The sequence below is a fragment of the Saccostrea echinata genome, unplaced genomic scaffold, assembly GCF_033153115.1.
Source record: "Saccostrea echinata isolate AGI-Se365-2 ecotype Australia unplaced genomic scaffold, CSIRO_AGI_Sech_v1 ptg000010l, whole genome shotgun sequence".
Taxonomy (NCBI): Eukaryota; Metazoa; Mollusca; class Bivalvia; order Ostreida; family Ostreidae; genus Saccostrea; species Saccostrea echinata.
Window position 1 is genome coordinate 3,030,831 of NW_026889759.1, and position 18,713 is coordinate 3,049,543.

General features: G+C 33.3%; 2 protein-coding genes across 4 annotated transcripts; one reads left to right on the forward strand and one right to left on the reverse strand.

Annotated features, from left to right (window-relative positions):
- LOC133184158 (transcription factor BTF3 homolog 4-like) lies at nucleotides 1-5,353 on the reverse strand. Its single transcript, XM_061319056.1, has 7 exons — nucleotides 5,258-5,353; nucleotides 3,126-3,179; nucleotides 2,539-2,652; nucleotides 2,234-2,342; nucleotides 834-920; nucleotides 642-701; nucleotides 1-369 (listed from the first exon to the last, which is right to left on the reverse strand). The coding sequence occupies exons 2-7, from the start codon at nucleotides 3,177-3,179 to the stop codon at nucleotides 329-331; spliced, it is 465 nt and encodes a 154-aa protein (XP_061175040.1). The 5' UTR covers nucleotides 5,258-5,353; the 3' UTR covers nucleotides 1-328.
- A 133-nt stretch (nucleotides 5,354-5,486) lies between these two features.
- LOC133184157 (protein HGV2-like) lies at nucleotides 5,487-18,464 on the forward strand. Of its 3 annotated transcripts, none has more exons than XM_061319053.1 (17): nucleotides 5,487-5,634; nucleotides 5,917-6,027; nucleotides 6,651-6,769; nucleotides 7,202-7,270; nucleotides 7,472-7,669; nucleotides 8,550-8,719; nucleotides 9,013-9,083; nucleotides 9,296-9,369; nucleotides 10,376-10,466; nucleotides 12,564-12,661; nucleotides 13,730-13,777; nucleotides 13,972-14,057; nucleotides 14,185-14,250; nucleotides 14,648-14,698; nucleotides 14,801-14,845; nucleotides 15,266-15,382; nucleotides 18,179-18,464. In XM_061319053.1, exons 1-17 carry the CDS (start codon nucleotides 5,594-5,596, stop codon nucleotides 18,242-18,244), a joined length of 1,521 nt encoding a protein of 506 aa, XP_061175037.1. In that variant the 5' UTR covers nucleotides 5,487-5,593; the 3' UTR covers nucleotides 18,245-18,464. The 3 variants fall into 3 exon arrangements, with proteins under 3 accessions (XP_061175037.1, XP_061175039.1, XP_061175038.1); XM_061319054.1 differs by having other exon boundaries at nucleotides 5,605-5,662; XM_061319055.1 differs by lacking the exons at nucleotides 7,202-7,270; nucleotides 7,472-7,669.
- Nucleotides 18,465-18,713: the final 249 nt, after the last annotated feature.

An 18,713-nucleotide genomic window follows, 5' to 3' on the forward strand; every position in this document is an offset into this window, starting at 1 on the left:
TTGTACAGAAAATTTGTGTGTTTATTTGGTTTAAGCACTTGAATAAAAGATGAAATAAATACATAGCATATAAGGGCCAACAGATCTAAGTCATCTAATGTCCAAGTACCCTTGATCATATAATGAAATATTTATAATGGCAGTTGTTTGTTTTAAGGATATTTTGTCCTCGTTCAAATAGTTTATGGAGTTATATAGAATATTAACGGCCTTTTCCTCAAATATAACGGCTGGGAAACATACACTTCTCTTCACACTCGATAGTAATGTAAATATCACAAACCGACAAACGTACATGCACTATTTATGAATTTTTTTCACATCCTCTTCACTCTCCTTTTGATGTTTCATCAAAGTTTTCCACTAATTCTGAAAAATAAAGCAAAAGATGATCAATGTTCAAAGCAACACACTTTTTAATCATCATTTTCATCCTCGGAGAAAAAAATTATGGTCAAATTTTGGTATGTTAAAAGATATTTTTGTAAGAAACTCTCATAAAGGTACAAAAGACATTCTATACTCGTAGAATTTGACACTTGAAAACAAAGCAGTATAAGTTAATTGGCTGATAGTTGGCAAAACAGTGGACCCCAGCTGATTTTGAGAACCCCTGAGTTAGACCAGAAAGTGGGGAGTACCTGGGACTCCATCGTCATCTTCATCAATGTCGTCTGTGGACTGTTTGTTGTCACCGGATGCTGAAAGCAGGAAAATGGTAGTCTTAAAATCAAACTCGGAATTAAATAAAAAAATTCTTGAGATAATTAATTTTAAACCATTCTAATTCAATTATTCTGTCAGTGAATGAGTAATTAATAAGATAAATTTACCAGCGACAGTTGAGGCCAATTTCTTTAGGCTGCTGAAACTCTCGGCACCTAGCTGGTTTAAGATTCCTGGTAACATTTCTGCAATCTCTGCAAGAATTAAGAAGCAAAAATGCCATAAAACATGTCAGATTACTCAACTGGGTTAAAGCCCAATTCTTTTTTCATTTTTTAGGAGACATAACTAATCATCACAATTCTTTTGATCAGAAGTATGAAAATATATGAAAAGTATCTTAAATATAGAGTTATTGTCCTGTTTCTTAATTTAAAAGAAGTCATTTTCAATTAATTTTTGATTAATGTAATTATTAATATTACTGGTATATGTTTTAGTTTCAAGCCTGCATGGCTTCTAATCTCACTCCTGAATATTCCTTATTAGTCCCCTACCGGTGAAACCGGAGGGGAGTATAGGTTTCCTCTGAGTCTGTCCGTCCGTCTGTCTGTCTATCCGTCTGTCCCTCTGTCTGTCTGTCAGTCTGTCCCACTTGGTTTTCCGCATTTTTTTCCTAAACGCTTGCAGACATTGAGCTGATTTTTTGTATGTAAGTGTATCTTGATGAGTAACAGATCAAGTTTCCATTTCGTTCCACTTCATTGATTTTTGACGGAATTACGGCCTTTTCAATTTTCAAGGGTTTTCTGCAATTTTCTTCTAAACGCTTTCAGATACTAAGCGATTTTTGGTATGTGACTTTACCTTGATTAGTTATAGATCGAGTTTGCATTTCATTCCGCTTCATTGATTTTTGAGGGAATTATGGCATTTTCTTAACAGGAACCAGTTTACACTTGCCAGTAGGGGACTAGTATAGCTAATGCAATACTCTCAGAATGCTTGTTCTAACTAAAATTAGTAGTTTTTCTCTCTTTTTCTTTTTTATGTTCCATCTGTTGTAGTTTGACTTTTGATCTCAAATTAAACCAACTGCTTTCCATCAAGATTTTAAAGATTATTTAATTTTTATTTCATTAATTACAAATTCAATCTATTTTACACATTGTACTCCTCCAAGTATCACAAGCAAGAATAAATAGAGTTTATAGGTAACTAAAGCCTTACCAACAAGTTAATAAAACACCTTCTGTTTAAGATGCTCTTCTAAATAATAAAGGTGACATTCATTTCATTGTGACTATCTCTCACTAGACAAAATCAAAAATCAATATTTTCGAAAGTTCAAAGGATTTCAATCTATTTTCTTACAGTTGTTATTAAGCATTAGCAAATCTCCTCCAATTCATAGTTTCTAGTTAACCCCTCATCCCCCACCCAAAATAAACAAACTCTTCTGTGGAAGCAAACAATAATAAACATCAACATGCATCTTTGTACCATCATTCATATAAATTACATAACTGTGATAATTTTGGAGTGAGAATTTAATTTCTGTACTTACGTTTGTTCTCAGCCTGTCCAGTAATGGCAAAAGTATTTGCTGCCAATGAGGCCTGTACTTTTGGATTGTTAAAGTGGATCACAGTACCATCTTCTTTAATCATATTAACCTATATGAGAATTGAAAAAAAAATTGTAAAATGAGACTAAGTGAAATCATAGAAACATGAACAATATAAAAATCTTTTAAGATGAAGTCAACTTGACATGTAAAGTGAGCACCCAAGATCATGACTCCTGATTAGATCCTAGCTTCCTAGGCTTCAAAGATCAGAATTCTTTTTTGCTGAGAGTTTAAAAATCTACCTCCTCAATGCCAGGAATGTTGTTCACTGACAGTTTTTTGAGAGAACTTTGTAGTTTTTTGTCGTCTGTTGTGGCGGTTCTGTGAACTACCTTCTTCTTCCTTCTTGCAGTTCCCTGTGTAAAATACATATGTGTTTGTTACAATTTGACTTTAGGTTAGAAATCAGAACAATTATGACTGTATAAACTTCACTGAAAAAAAAAGATAACATAAATTATCAGCAATGTTTCAGATTTGTCCACATAATCTGAGAACTGAAGTAATTCAGAAAGCCAGACTGGTCCCATGACCATAAACTGAGAACTAACTTAAGTCAAAATTTAGATTTTGAATATCTTGCTCTTTAAACATACTTTTTGACAGAGCCAAACTCAACTAAACTGGAGGCATGATTTTTTTTTATAAGAATTACTCAAACTTCCATATTTTATATGGAATACAGCCCATTGCCTTTCCAATAGATCTAACTAAGTTCACATCAGGAATTGAACTAAATAATCAAGATGAACACTTTCATTTTAAAATCTGGGTTACTTCAAATGCATCTATTCTCAATATCTAAATATCTATATAAAAATATACCAACCTTTCCACCTATACGAACTTGTTCTTGCAACTGCTTTAATTTTTCTGGATTCATCTGCAAAAGAAAATGTAATTCTAAATGATTCAAGTCTTTTTGGTCTCTTTTTTTCCTTTCCAGAACTTTATGAAGATTTTCAAAATGGAGAACAAAATAGCAATGAGAACATTATAAACTAAAACATAGGGAAAAATATAATCAAAACCCAATCACTTTCCTAGATAGAACGTTCTATCGTTAAAATGATACTGTCCTATGGACCCGGTTTAACGACAGAATTTGTTCCGTGTATTGGCAATGTAGCAAAATAAACACAGGCGATAACGAACTCTGTGCATTTTCTGTGAACAATCCAGAGAGTTCCAAATGTCAACATGGTGTATAAATTTGAAGCGAGGAAAAAATGTTGAGAAAATGAGTTGAATTTTCATATTTATATGGATTATTTCGTAGGTTAAAAGGCATATACAATCTCATGAAGATTTGTTATGATTAATTTGATAGTTATTTTCAGTGCAACTCCTTTTGCATTCTTCAAAATCATTACAGATCCGATCCGATTTGCTACATTGCAAGTATATGGGACTTATTCTAACTATGGTGAGGGCTTGTCCTGAAACACAGATTAGGCCAAAAAAAATAATAGTCTTGTTTCCTGCTACCAGCCTGAAAAAAATAGGGTAGGTAGGTAGGAAAATTATTTTATTTTATATTTTTATTTTATTTTTTTCCGACATCATTTTTGGATATGAACTAATACAAGATAAAATTAAACATGTCACAGGTCAATATTGTCTTTTAAAAATAAATTTCATGTCTTTTTATAAATGCAAAACTCAAGTGGTATTTTATGAAAGTCCACATTTAAAACAAGAATTTCATGAAATGCTTGTTTTGTGTTAACACGAAAACCGATTATGGTGACAGAACAATGAAATTCCAGAAATTCCTGGGTTTTTTTCTTCCAAAACCTAAAAAAAACTTTAGGGTTGGGTGCAAAAAAATAGGGTAGGTCGGGTAGCAGGAAACAAGACTATTATTATTTTTGGCCTTAGGCCAAAAAAAATAATAGTCTTGTTTCCTGCTACCAGCCTGGAAAAAATAGGGTAGGTAGGTAGGAAAATTATTTTATATCTTTATTTTATTTTTTTCCGACAACATTTTTTGTATATGAACTAATACATAACAAGATAAAATTAACATGTCACAGGTCAATATTGTCTTGCAAAATTAAATTTCATGTCTTTTTATGCACAACTCAAGTGGTATTTTATGAAAGTCCATATCTAAAACAAGAATCTCATGAAATGTTTGTTTTGTGTTAACACGGAAACCGATTATGGTGACAGAACGCTGAAATGCCAGAAATTTCCGATTTTTTTTCTTCCAAAACTTAAAAAAAAACTTTAGGGTCTGGTGCAAAAAAATAGGGTAGGTCGGGTAGCAGGAAACAAGACTATTATTTTTTTGGCCTTATTCTAACGATCCCTTTCCTAAATCAATGATTGGTTGAATATTTCAGTGTTTATATTTAAAATGAACATCAGTTGTAATTCAACAACAAATACTGCTTAATTTATTAGCAATTACCCCATCTAACATCGTTTATAAGAGAAATGGTTATTAGTTATTAATATATACCTAAAAACAATCTTTGATGGTAATCTACAACAATCTTTCAACATGTTGCATACAAAATATAACTTGTGTTGTACGTTCTTAAGTGTGAGCTTATAGCTTTGACATAAAAGGCGCAAAATAGGCGAGTGAAAATTAAGGTCAAGGTAAATATATGAAACACTTTCAAAAAAGTACCAAGGATTGAAGGAGTTAGTAGGTAATAATAAAGAAAACGGGAAGATAATCGTTCTCCTAAACACTGTTACCTTCTTGAACAACATGTTTCTGATCATAAGTACCCTGAATTAAACGTTATAATTGGTACAATCCACTCGTTTGCTTATCACTAGGGATATCATGTTCAACAAGAGGATGCACGTTGTTGTTATTCACTTTTCATAACGCACACAAAGATTCACTGATAAGATTTATCTTACTAAAACATAGAATACAAATCAGATTTGTTTATCTTTCCTAATAAACCGTAATACTGTGTCCAAGTTTCTTATTTTTACCTTGAATCTTGTGTATAACAGTTGGACCCACGAGGTCTCTAATATGGCCGCCTGAAAAAGGAAGATGACGCATTAAAGATTTGCGTATAATCTCAAAGAGGATTTCCTCCCCAAAAAGCAATTGGTTGTGCAGCTGAGTAAAACAAAATAAGTCTTTAAATGAATATAGATTATTTTGTGAATTTAATCAAAATAAGAGCAAATAAAAGTTATAAACTTTGGTTTAGAGACTTGTTGTGTTATACGTCATATTTTCACTTTGCTGAACAAGGCAAATAAGGCGGGAAATATACTCGAGCTCATTATTTGCACGGGATTTCGTTTATAAACGACAGGATGGATACACCCGGTACCAGTTCATCATCAGACAAGGAAAGGTGTGTGTCAGTGAATGGAATTACAAGTGTTGATTTAACATTCTCCTACAGTGATACAACTTTTGATAGGGATCTTTATAGTGTACAAATTGAAGGAGTAAACAAAGATGATTCGATATTTCTTGTTTCCTTGAATTTGGAATGTCAGACTTGTTAAGATAGTAGTACTAATCATTCTTTTAGTCATTTGTATCATAATTTATCTTCAATCATTTAAATATAGATGTGATTTGTTTAAAGTTTTTATTTGTATCAAACAGAAATCATATTATTGCATTACAGGATGGAAGCTGCAGAGACTGCTGTTGCCATCTTGGCTCAAGGAAAGCGCAATATGGTGTGTGGAGAAATTCCTAATGCTGTCAACCAGTTCCAGGAGGCATGCAAAGTTCTGTAAGTTGACAAGTTTTAATCAAGCATGAATACCTCAATATTTTGAAGTCATGCAGCAAATCTGTTGCTAGAGATAACAATTTTGGCATGATTTTCATTGCTTAAATTATTATTTTCATCCAATATCACTTGTCCAAAGCACATCTTCTTTACCTCTTAGTCAAAATTCAGTCCCAGAGTGTCTTTACTGACCATGAACCAAGTCTGTAACTCAAAGGTCTGGGTTTCTTTGAAACAAAAGTCAAGGTCAAAGTTCATTTCTGAATAAGTATTAGAGTATATCTTCTTTTGGTCCAGTCTTACTTGTTGATATGGTTATAAGTATACTTGTGGATGTGCAGTGATATTGACCAAAGATTTCGAAAGGGTCAGCCTACATTTCTTGTCATGTGTGCATTGATTCTTTCCTTTAAAATGAGACCATGAGATGGACACCACCTCAACATCTAATTTGTCACAAGAATATTAATGTATATAATCTGACAAGATTTTATATTTGTAAAGATTTCTGCACCTTGATAATTCTGATGCTAGTATGAAAGTTTTGATTTAGATGTTTTATTAGTTTGACACTATATATTTAAAGTCTAAAGTACTTGACAACTTAAAAAACATGATTCCAGAGCAAAAGCATATGGAGAAACAGCTAAAGAATGTGCAGAGGCTTATTTCTACTATGGACAGTCACTGCTAGATCTTGCCAGAATGGAAACTGGTGTACTTGGAAATGCTCTGCAAGGAGGTAGGTAGCTTTTGATTTATGTGTGTTTCTAAGAGTGGCATAATTTTTATACCCATAGTAGTAATAACACTGTACAGTACTAGTAATAAGTGGAAGTGTGGTGGAAGCCAATTGATGAATGTTTTGTGCTTCAACAAAAAGTTTTGAATGGATTATATTTGGTTTGTTCCTGTTAAAAAAGCTTTTTGTAAACTCTCTGAGGTTTTTGATATTGATTAAATGTAGGGCTTATATTAAGTTAAAGAACTCCAAAATAAAGGCATATTCCTTAAGATGGGAATGTCTGGAATCTCAGCTTTATCAGAAGTTTGATAGCAGTCAATCCTGTCCTTTTTCTTGGAGGGAAGGGGGGGGGGTTGCTGTTACTTCAACAGTGACAAAATTAAATAAGTGAGAGTCAAGTTTTTGAATCTCTAGGATTGTGATTTGTAGTTCCCGAGGAAGAAGAAACTGAAGAAGATAAAAAACCCACTGAACAGTTTGAACCAGCAGATCTAAATGGTGTGTGGCTAAAGAATAATGATACATCTGTTAGGAAAAAAGCACTAAGTGTTCAGTGCAATGGATAAGGAACTTTTGTTTGTCCTTTACATTCTGTAATTGAATTTGAAGAATTCTTATTTAAAAGTTAAAATATTAGTGCTAAGAGATATTGTTATTCTGGTCTAAAAATGCCTGTAAGAGCCTGAATTGCCTTGGTAGGAGAGGAACGTGAAAAGCTTCGTATGGAAGTTTATGATGCTATGGCAGAAAATGAGGGTTCTAAGGAGGGGGAAAAAGAATGTGATAAAAAGGAAGCTGAGGTTAAGGAGAAAATGGAAACTGATCAGGAAAAAGGGAAATCTGATGGTGAACCATTGAAAAATGGGACAGTGGAAGGGGAAAAGAAAGAGGACAAAGGTGTGCATATTGGATGTGTTCACTGTTGATGTTGAAAGCTGTTCTGTTGAGCTTTTGTGCTTGCTTGTAATGCTTGGAATTCTGAGTATATTTATTTGCATGAGGCAGTGGGATGTGTTCTTTTTTGTTTGTGGGTAATCTGTCATTTCTAACATTTTTCCTAAATATGCACTCAAAGAAGTTGCTGCACTTGTTTTACATTAATTTGTTTTACTTTACTTTACTTACTTATACATGATGAGATGTGTTGATAGCAGTCAAATCTAATTGTGTTAGAAGAATTTTTAAAATATATTTGCAGTATGAATTTAATTGAATTGATATTATGTAATTATTTAAACAGTACTAAAATCTATCCATTTGCAGCTGGAAAATAAACATTAATGGATCTTTTTAATTTTCAGTATGATTTGATAGAGAACAAAATTTAATGTATTTTTCGATCTTAGCCAGTTATGGTGATTTTTAAATAAACGCAGTAGTGATGGGGAAAAGGTGAAATTCAATGAATTAAAATACGTATACAACCTTATCTCTAGATAAATATGGAATAAAAATTATATGTAAACAATGGAATAAGTTAAGTACATGTAAGAATAGAATTTAACCCAGTTTTATGGTGCAAAAAAGCATATTTGATATACATTTGTGTGTACATGTATATTCAATGTACATAGACATCAATGAGAATTTTCTTGAAATTTTTTTATATGTATCCATCAACCATGTTTTTATTAGTCAAAACATGCAAAACTAGGGACAACATCAACTTAAATTGCCTTAAAATCAGAACTCTGCAATGTAAAATTTAGATTTTAGAACTTAAGGATGTATTTGATCTTCATTAAAAATATTTCATCAAAACTTGTTTTTTTTAAAGAGGAGGAAGGAGAGGAGGAGGGTGAGGAAGAGGAGGGTGAGACAGCAGAGGAAGGGGATACAGCTGAGGAGGGAGAGACTGCTGAGGAAGGAGACACAGCAGAGGAGGGAGAGACAGCAGAGGAGTCTCAAGACTCTCAGGAAGAGGGAGAGGAGGGCAAGAAGAAAGAGGTAACTGTTGGTTGATTAGTCAGTTGTTGATAAGGGGAAGAAGAAAGAGGTAACTGATGGTTGGTTAGTCGTTGAGGAGGACAAGAAGAAAGAGGTAACTGATGGTTGATTAGTCAGTTGTTGAGGAGGGGAAGAAGGAGGTAACTGATGGTTGATTAGTCAGTTGTTGAGGTTTAATTTGATTAATCTGTTACTTGTAGCCAGATTGTTGATGTTTCACTCTATTTCATATACCTGTGTTTATTTATTGATTATCTTATATAAATTTACATGTATATGTGTCTTTGTTACAGAATCCTGATGACATATCCAATTTGCAGTTGGCCTGGGAGATGCTGGAACTGGCCAAAGTGATCTACTTAAAGTCAGTAGATTTGTTAGAATACTAAATTTGAAAAAGTTAAAAAGTTAGTTCAATATCCATGTGTCACTTATGTAAGGTGCTCCATTTTGGCAAAGCTGAAAAGACCTTATGCTACACTACAGATGTGTCTTTTTGAATAGCATAACTAGTAACTTGTATGCCTGGTGATAATGGTTAGTCATAGGGGTTTGAATTTATTGGACTTGTTTCAGAGATGAAGACAAAAAATCCAAACTGAAGGCTGCAGAGTCCTTCCTCAAATTGGGAGAAGTCAGTTTAGAAACAGGTATAAATCACAAGTATATTTTAAATCATTGATTAAAATAAATTATAATACAGTTAAACTTCATTATCTCAAACACCAATATCTTGAATACCAGGGATAGTTGCCTGTTATCTCAAATCCTCTGATATATCTAAGTTCAATGTTGGTCCTGTTCAGTTTAAGGTAGTGATGGGCCGATTGTCGCCGACGATCGATTGTCGGTCGTTAGGAGCTCTTCGATGCTACTAATCGATTACAAAATAAATGTTGCCGACATCGCTGACAAAAAGTAATATTGTAATACTTTAATTTTATTACCAAATCCATGTGCAAAGAGTTCTAAAGTAGTGATGAATGTTTAAAATATCGAAGGTATCCTTGCCATGTTGATATTTACCGCCATGATTGATTATAGGGTCAGACTAATAACAGAAAAACGGACAATATTAAGAGGTTTACTACTGTATACACAGGAAAATATTAATAGTACAGACGATCTGTAAACGTTATTAAAATCAGGAATACAGGTCCAAATTCTTGATAACTACTTTTTAAACTTGTAATTCCAAGAAATAAATAAATGTAATGCAAGGTGGGACTAATATCAGTAATATTCCCCCATTCAATATTTTTAATGAGAATTTTTTGTAAAATAAATTCCCATTCAATAATATATTTTTTTTAAAGTAAAGAAATCCTTTTTTCCACTTCAATAAAGGAAAAAATGAATAAACATATATGAATATAATTAATTAAATGATTTTTTTGGGGGGGGAATCTGCACTTAAATCTGAATTAGTTTAACTTTTTTATATTTATTTCATTTAAGTTAAAGATTCGATTATAATCGATTATTAATCGATTATGTGCAGCCGATTATTACCGATAATCGATTATGATTTTTTTCCGATTTCCCATCACTAGTTTAAGGTGACATGGTTTGGCTGTAATTTGATGCTGTAGAGTGTTTATTTTAGTGTTTTTAAGTAATTTTATAAAAGTTCTTTTGTACTTTTTTTTTTTTTAGAAAATTATGAGCAAGCAATATCAGATTTCAAAGAATGTCTTAAAATCCAAGAAGCTGAATTAGAGCCAGATGACAGACTTTTAGCTGAAACGTATCCTTCAGCACTATGAAAGTTCACGTAAACACATATAGCTCTCATAGTACAATCTCATAGTACAATATTTATATCTACTGAGAACCATTTACCTTAAACAATCCATTAATGGTTAGCTAGTTGGAACCTGGTTTTCAAGGCCACTTCCATGTATATGAAGAATTTCTAAAGCAATGGGCTCTTCCACCATGAAACATATTGTTACATACAGATTAATTATATATTTTAAGGCCACCTGAGCCACTCAGGTGACCTATTGCTATCTGTTTTCGTCCGTCGGCGTGCGGGTGTGCATCGTGCATAAACTTTTCACATTTTCGACTTCTTCTCAAGAACCACTGGGCCAATTTTCACCAAACTTGCCACAAACTATCCTTGGGTAAAGATGATTCAAGTTTGTTGAAATGAAGGGCCACGCCTTCTTCCAAGGGGAGATAATTAAGAATTAGTGAAAAATTAATTGTATCTTTTAAAAATCTTCTTCTCAAGAACCACTGGACCAGGTAAGATGAAATTTGTATGGAAACATCCTCAGGTAGTGTAGACTCAAGTTTGTTCAAATCATAACCCCCGGGGTAGGGTGGGGCCACAATGGAGGATCAAAGTTTTACATAGAAATATATAGGAAAAATCTTTAAAAATCTTCTTCTCAAGAACAGCTAAGCCCTAATTGCTCATATTTATGTGGAAGCATCTTCAGGTAGTGTAGATTCGATTTTGTTCAAATCATGACCCCCGGGGGTAGAGTGGGGCCACAATGGATGATCAAAGTTTACATAGAAATATATAGGAAAAATCTTTAAAAATCTTCTTCTCAAGAACAGCAAAGCCATGATGAGTCATATTTATATGGAAGCATTCTCAGGTAGTGTAGATTCAAGTTTGTTCAAATCATGACCCCCGGGGGTAGGGCGGGGCCACAATGGATGATCAAAGTTTACATAAAAATATATAGGAAAAATCTTTAAAAATCTTCTTCTCAAAAACAGCAAAGTTGTGATGAGTCATATTTATATGGAAGCATCCTCAGGTATTGTAGATTCAAGTTTGTTCAAATCATGACACCCATGGGGTAGGGTGGGACCACAATGGATGATCAATGTTTTACATGGAAATATATAGGAAAAATCTTTTAAAATCTTCTTCTCATAAACAGCAAAGCCATGATTGATCAATATATGGAAGCATCCTCAGGTAGTGTAGATTCAAGTTTGTTAAAATCCTGACCCCCCCCCCCCCCCCCCCCCCGGGTAGGGTGGGGCCAAAATGGGGAATCAAAGTCTTACATAGGAATATATAGGAAAATTTCTTCTTCTCAAGAACTGCAAAGCCATGATTAGTCATTTTAATATGATCAAAGTTTTACATAGAAGTACATAGAAAAAAATCATTAAAAATTGAAAAAAATTCTTTTCTCAAGAACAGCAAAGCCATGATTGGTTATATATACATGGAAACATCCTCAGCTAGTATAGATTCAATTTTGTTCAAATCATGACTCTGGACTCTTGGGATAGGGTGGGGCCACAAGGGAAAATCAAAGATTTACAAAAGCTTCTTATATCAGTTTATTTTATACTCTATGTATCTTCTATGGATTGTTGTTTTATACTCAGGTGACCGTTAAGGCCCTTGAGCCTCTTGTATATACTTAGGGCCTTTCCATCAATGAAACATACTGTGAAGAACAAATTAAATATACAATATTTTACACACTTAAACCTATGTTACAGGATTATTTATACAGACATACATATCAACAATAAAATGTTTATTTAGTTTATTTAAACAATAAGCATTTTTTTTGTTTCATTTACAAATACATCAGTATATTGAATTGTAAATTAATATAATAATTGTTGAAAAAAAGATTCCCTACTATGCTACCCTGAAATATTGATTAGTGGATGAATACATAAACAGCACTTGAAAGTTGTATACAAAGGAGAACATGTATGCCATATATTTCCTTATTATATGTTTTAAAAAAGAAAAAAAATGTGTTAGCAGGTATGGAATCACCATGTAAAGAAAAAAAGGGGCAAGGAAAGTTGATGTAGTCTTTGTTAGATATTTTTCTTAACTTGCTATTAGTCATTATCAGCTTGGATTAGCACATGGGTTCAACAAGCAATATGATGATTCCATAGATCAGTATAGAAAAGCAATTAAAGTTATGGAAGCCAAAATGAGTAAGTACAAGTAATACTGTTATTTTTTTTTAAAAATCTTATCTTAATATTTGTCGATAAGGCAAAAAAAAAAAAAAGAAAAGAAAAGAAAAGAAAAAAATTAAGGCACATGCATTTTAATGAGGTATTGGTTTTTTGCATAAAAATTAATTTTTCACACACTTGCAACAAACTTGAGTATATTTTGAATTTTGCATGTACCAATCAGCTGTGGATTAATATTTCATTTATCTCTTGATGAAATGATAAGTATCTAGGTAATTTGGCGCTGATCTGTTGGTTTTATGAACAGTTACAATTAGGGTTGGATACCGGTCCTCGGTACCAATACCGTACCGAATAGTTACTTCAAAAATACCGGTAAAATACCGTTTCATTTAATACCAGTACTAATAACAGTACTTCTTAATCTTTAAAACATTTTAATGCATTCAATTTGATTTAAAAAAAAAAAAAACGATAATCGAATTCTCCGCTCATTGAAAAGGTAGGCTAATTACATGTAACAAAATGGATTCTTAGAACGATACTTACTTTCGACTGCCGATATTTGAGGTAAACCAATACATATATTTAAAAAAAAAAATCAAAATACCTTCACTAAAAACTGATAATAAATGTAAATTAAAAATGCAAAATGTTGCAAAAATAATATCTATCCATTATCTAATGTTTTGTCATTTAGTGCGACCAAACAAAAGGGGTCCTGGCAACCGGGTGAAGCAGTCAGCCGATTTGTGCAAATTAATTTGTTTGGGATTCAATTGATTTGTTTTGTTGATCATTATTAAAAGGTTGAAATGAAATGTTTGTAATTTGAATATTAGGAATATCTATTGTTATCTCTTAAAAGCATGGAACAAAGTTTATAAGCTCATTTTAGTTTATATCATTGAAAGGTTAGTGAATGGTGAAGGCACATTTGTTATAAAATGAACCCTCATTCTCATTCATCAATGCATAGTACCGTATCATTAAAAATACCATATCGTTTCAAAAATACCGATATGGTATCGTACCTTTTCATCCTTAATGGTATCCAACCCTAGTTACAATTTTTGTTGGCAGATAAATTAAAGAAAATGGTGGAAGAGGGAACACAGGGGAAAGGGAAAGGTAAAAACTTCACCCATCCTCCAGATAAATGACATAAAAAAGAAAACTTTAAGTTTATATTCACTTGTGCACAAAATTAAGGTTGATTAGTTCATATTTTTAATATCCTATTTGAAGTTTCATCTTACCAATTTTTAAAGAGTTGCATGTTTATCCTGTTAACTTTTCCCCTCAAATTTAAATCTTCTTTGTAGAACCATTACCTGCTGATGACCCAATTAAGGCAGCCCAGCAAGAAATAAAAGATTTAGAAGAAATTCTTCCTGACATCAGAAGTAAAGTAAGAACTCTTTAAAATATACTAGATTTGTTTGAACTGTCATCGCTTAATTTCTTAATACGGGTAACATCTCTCCCCTTTTGAATGTTCAGTATAACTATATCTTTTATGGTTATGACTTCCTTAGATAGAAGACATGGAGGAAGAAAAGAAAAATATTGATGAGCTGAAAACACTAACGAAAGAAACACTGGTATTTATTCTTTTCTTCTGTTATAATTACAGCTCTAATTAGCAAGATTTTAAAATTGTAATCTTTAAACTGAACACATAAATGTATGTATGAGAGACAGAATCTCTCTCTTAATACCATCCACCTCATAATGCTTGAATTTAAGTGCAAATCATTTTAAGGAGCTTTATTTCATTGGGATGTAGTTATTGCCAGAGAATAATTTCACGCATTACTTGTTCTATTGGTAAATGGCATAAACTGATTTTTTCACTGTTTTACTTTGAGACACCTGGAAATTTTGTGAGGAAGTGAAGTTCTCTTGTGAATAAAATATAATTTACAGATTGTTAAAGCATTTAATATCATATGATGTTATCAAAGTTACATTCAAGGTAGATTTCAATTTTAATTACAGGCTGCAGCAACAAGTGAATTGAAACCTGCAGAATCAACAGATTCATCAGAGGTAATGAATTCATATAGATGCTGTATCTTATAGTGATGAGCCATATACTCTCACTTTAATATGTTCATGTGCTTTTCATTTGTATTTTTCCCCTCTTGTTAGCCACAGAAGGCAGCTTCAGACATCAGCCATCTTGTCAGAAGAAAGGTAATTATTTTACCCATGTATTGTTTTCATGTATTTAAGTATTTAAACTAAAATACCTCATAATAAAATATAAAATGGTTATGATCCTGTGCTCACTTACAGAATACATCTGCGATGATTCCTTTTGATGCTTAGTCTATGTATGATGCCATGTGCGATACCATGTAGTGGCTTATTTAGAAGAGGAATTAAATTTGGTTATATTAGCAACTGAATCTTGATTTAAGCTCAAATTATGTAAAATTTAATTGATGATAGTTACCAAAACTTTAAATGCTCTATTCAAGAGTGATACTCTTAACTCAAGTGTATAAAATTTAACATTGAATTGACCCTCCTTTCTTTATGCTTAGGATCAGATTTTTTGGTATATATAGAAATTCCCTCCCATTTATGAGTGTGAATTATACTGTCTTACAGAGGAAGCCAGAGGAGGAGGAAAGTGCTGAAGCAGACACAAAGAAAACTAGACAGGAGGATGGATCAGGGGATGCTACAACGAAACCGAATGGTACTGCCAATGAAAAATCTGAATCGGTAAATCAGTCCCAAAATTACCATTCCAGTTACTTTACACATTGCATGATTTTGTGTGCACCAAGTAAGGATTGTTAAATTCAGTTGTTGCAAAGAAATTCAAATGATTAAATTTTGTTGTTGTTTTGCATGGTATTTCTGGGTCACCTGACCCTAAGGCTCAAGTGAGGTTTTCTGATCACTGTGTGTCTGGCATCCATATGTCGTGTGCCATTTGTTAACTTTTTAGCTCACCTGAGCCAAAGGCTCAAGTGAGCTTTTCTGATCAAAATTTGTCCGTTGTCTGTTGTCGTTGTCGTTGGCGTTGTTGTTGTAAACTTTTCACATTTTCATCTTCTTCTCAAGAACCACTGGGCCAAATTCAACCAAACTTGCCACAAAGCATCCTTGGGTAAAGGGGATTCAAGTTTGTTCAAATGAAGGGCCAAGCCCTCTTTCAAGGGGAGATAATTAGGAATTAGTGAAAAAATAATGGCATCATTTAAAAATCTTCTTCTCAAGAACCACTGGGCCAGGAAAGATGAAACTTATGTGGAAACATCCTCAGGTAGTGTAGATTCAAGTTTGTTCAAATCATGGCCCCCGGGGATAGGGTGGGGCCACAATGGGGGATCCAAGTTTTACATAGAAATATATAGGAAAATATCTTTAAAAATCTTCTTCTTAAGAACAGTAAAGCCAAGATTGGTCATATTTATATGGAAACATCCTCAGGTAGTGTAGATTCAAGTTTGTTCAAATCATGACCCCCGGGGGTAGGGTGGGGCCACAATGGGGGATCCAAGTTTTACATAGAAATATATAGGACAATATCTTTAAAAATTTTCTTCTTAAGAACAGCAAAGCCATGATTGGTCATATTTTTATGGAAGCATCCTCAGGTAGTGTAGATTCAAGTTTGTTCATATCATGACCCCCAGGGGAAGGGTGGGGCCACAATGGGGGATCCAAGTTTTACATAGAAATATATAGGACAATATCTTTAAAAATCTTCTTCTTAAGAACAGCAAAGCCATGATTGGTCATATTTTTATGGAAGCATCCTCAGGTAGTGTAGATTCAAGTTTGTTCAAATCATGACCCCCAGGGGAAGGGTGGGGCCACAATGGGGGATCCAAGTTTTACATAGAAATATATAGAAAAAAACCTTTAAAAATCTTCTTCATAAGAACAGCAAAGCCATGATTGGTCATATTTTTGTGGAAGCATCCTCAGGTAGTGAAGATTCAAATTTGTTCAAATAATAACCCCCGGGGGTAGGGTGGGGCCACAAGGGGGGATCAAAGTTTTACATAGAAATATATAGGAAAATATCTTTAAAAATCTTCTTCTTAAGAACAGTAAAGCCATGATTGGTCATATTTATATGGAAGCATCCTCAGATAGTGAAGATTCAAGTTTGTTCAAATCATTACCCCGGGGATAGGTTGGGGCCACAATGGGTGATCAAAGTTTACAGAGGAATATATAGGAAAAAGTCTTTTTCTCAAGAACAGAAAAGCCATGATTAGTCAAATTGATATGGAGGCATCTTTCGGTAGTGTAGAATGAAATTTGTTCAAATGAGGGCCCCCGGGGGTAGGGTGGGGCCACAATGAGGGATCAAATTTTTACAAATGAATATATGGGAAACAAATCTGCTGCTCAAGAACAACAAAGATATTTGTTATATTGATATGAAAGCATCATCAGGTAGTTTAAAATTCAACACCCCCCTCCCTGTAAACTTTTCAATACTGTACTGATTTTTGCTTTTTTTCCTAGCCAATGTGCTCAGGTGAGCGATGTGGCCCATGGGCCTCTTGTTACATTTTCAACTTCTTCTCAAGAACCACTGGGAAGAATTTCAACCAAATTTGCCACAAAGCATCCTTTGGTGAATTGATTCAAGTTTGTTCAAATGATGGGCTAAACCCTTTTTCTAGGGGAGATAATTAAGAATGTGTGAAGAATTTAATGGCATATTTTAAAAATCTTCTCAAGAACCACTGGGTCTGAAAGGTTGAAACTTATATGAAAGATTCATACGTAGTGTGTTCAAGGGGTAGGGTGGGACCACAGTAGGAGGTCAAGTTTTACATAGGAGTATATTGGATAAAATCTACATTTAAAAATACTCAATTGTGATGAATTTTTCAAGATTTTCTTGGTTCATATATAGCAATTTTAGCTTTTAAGAAACAAGAGGTTGACTTGCCTTTTCTAAAAAACAGTTCAGGATTTCTGTTGACATTTAGCATTTTTGACTTCTACTGAAATACTGCAGAACTGAAACAAATGTAGCACAAAGAATAATTGGGTAATTGGATTAAAGTTTAAGTGGTATATATTTCCAATGGGGGGGGGGGGGCATATAAAAAGAGAGGGTACTGGATCAAAATTAAAAAAAAACAACAAAAAACACACACACACACACACACAAAAAAAACAAACAAACACAAACAAAAAAATAATCATTTCAAGAAGGGGGAACAGAGGCTGTCGGTATGGTATACTCTTTGAGTATTAAAGAGTGAGAAAACCATTCTTACCATTGAAGTTGTACCACAGTTCATGAAAAAAAAATGTAAACATACTGCATGATGGTTTGTTTAAATGTTTTCATTGAATGGATGTTATAACATCTGGGACTTAATATTAGATTTACGTGTATTTTGTTATTTGGAAAAAAAAGTTTCCCTAACTTAAAAAGTAGATCTGGTAATTGAGTGAGAAAGATGAAGTTTTGCTAAATTACAATAATTATGTAATATTATTTTGAAAATGAAATTCCTAACAATTCTTGTATTATTTCAGGAAAGTGATTCTAAGAAAAAGGAGGCCATGGATGTTGGAGAACCCCCCAGGGCTGTAGCCTCATAGTCTACCTCCACATTCTTCATTCTGATTGGTGTTTGTTCAGGTCATGACCCAGGATGAATCATCAGGCATCTTGATGTACATTTAGTGCAACTTCAAACTGCTAACTTTGTGATATTTATTGAAATTGTACATACCATTGCATGTTGGAGATATGTTAATCAAATTATGAAATGATTCCATTGTTCCAATTTTCACTACACAATAAAGCAGCTATCAAGAATTTTTTTTAGTTAAATACGGGAAATGATAGACTCAACACAGCCAAGTAAAGACTTCTATTAGGCGGTCACATTGCCATTTATCTGTCTTGATTTTTAAAAGTGATGCTGTATTGATTGGTATGCAGACTTGGCTGGAGATATCTGAAGGGGAGAGTTTAGGGAAAAATATGTAAAGTGAACTTCTATTTGTATCAAAACCTGCTTTGCAGCGAGAAAAAGTATAATGTATTAAGGAGTATCAGACTCGA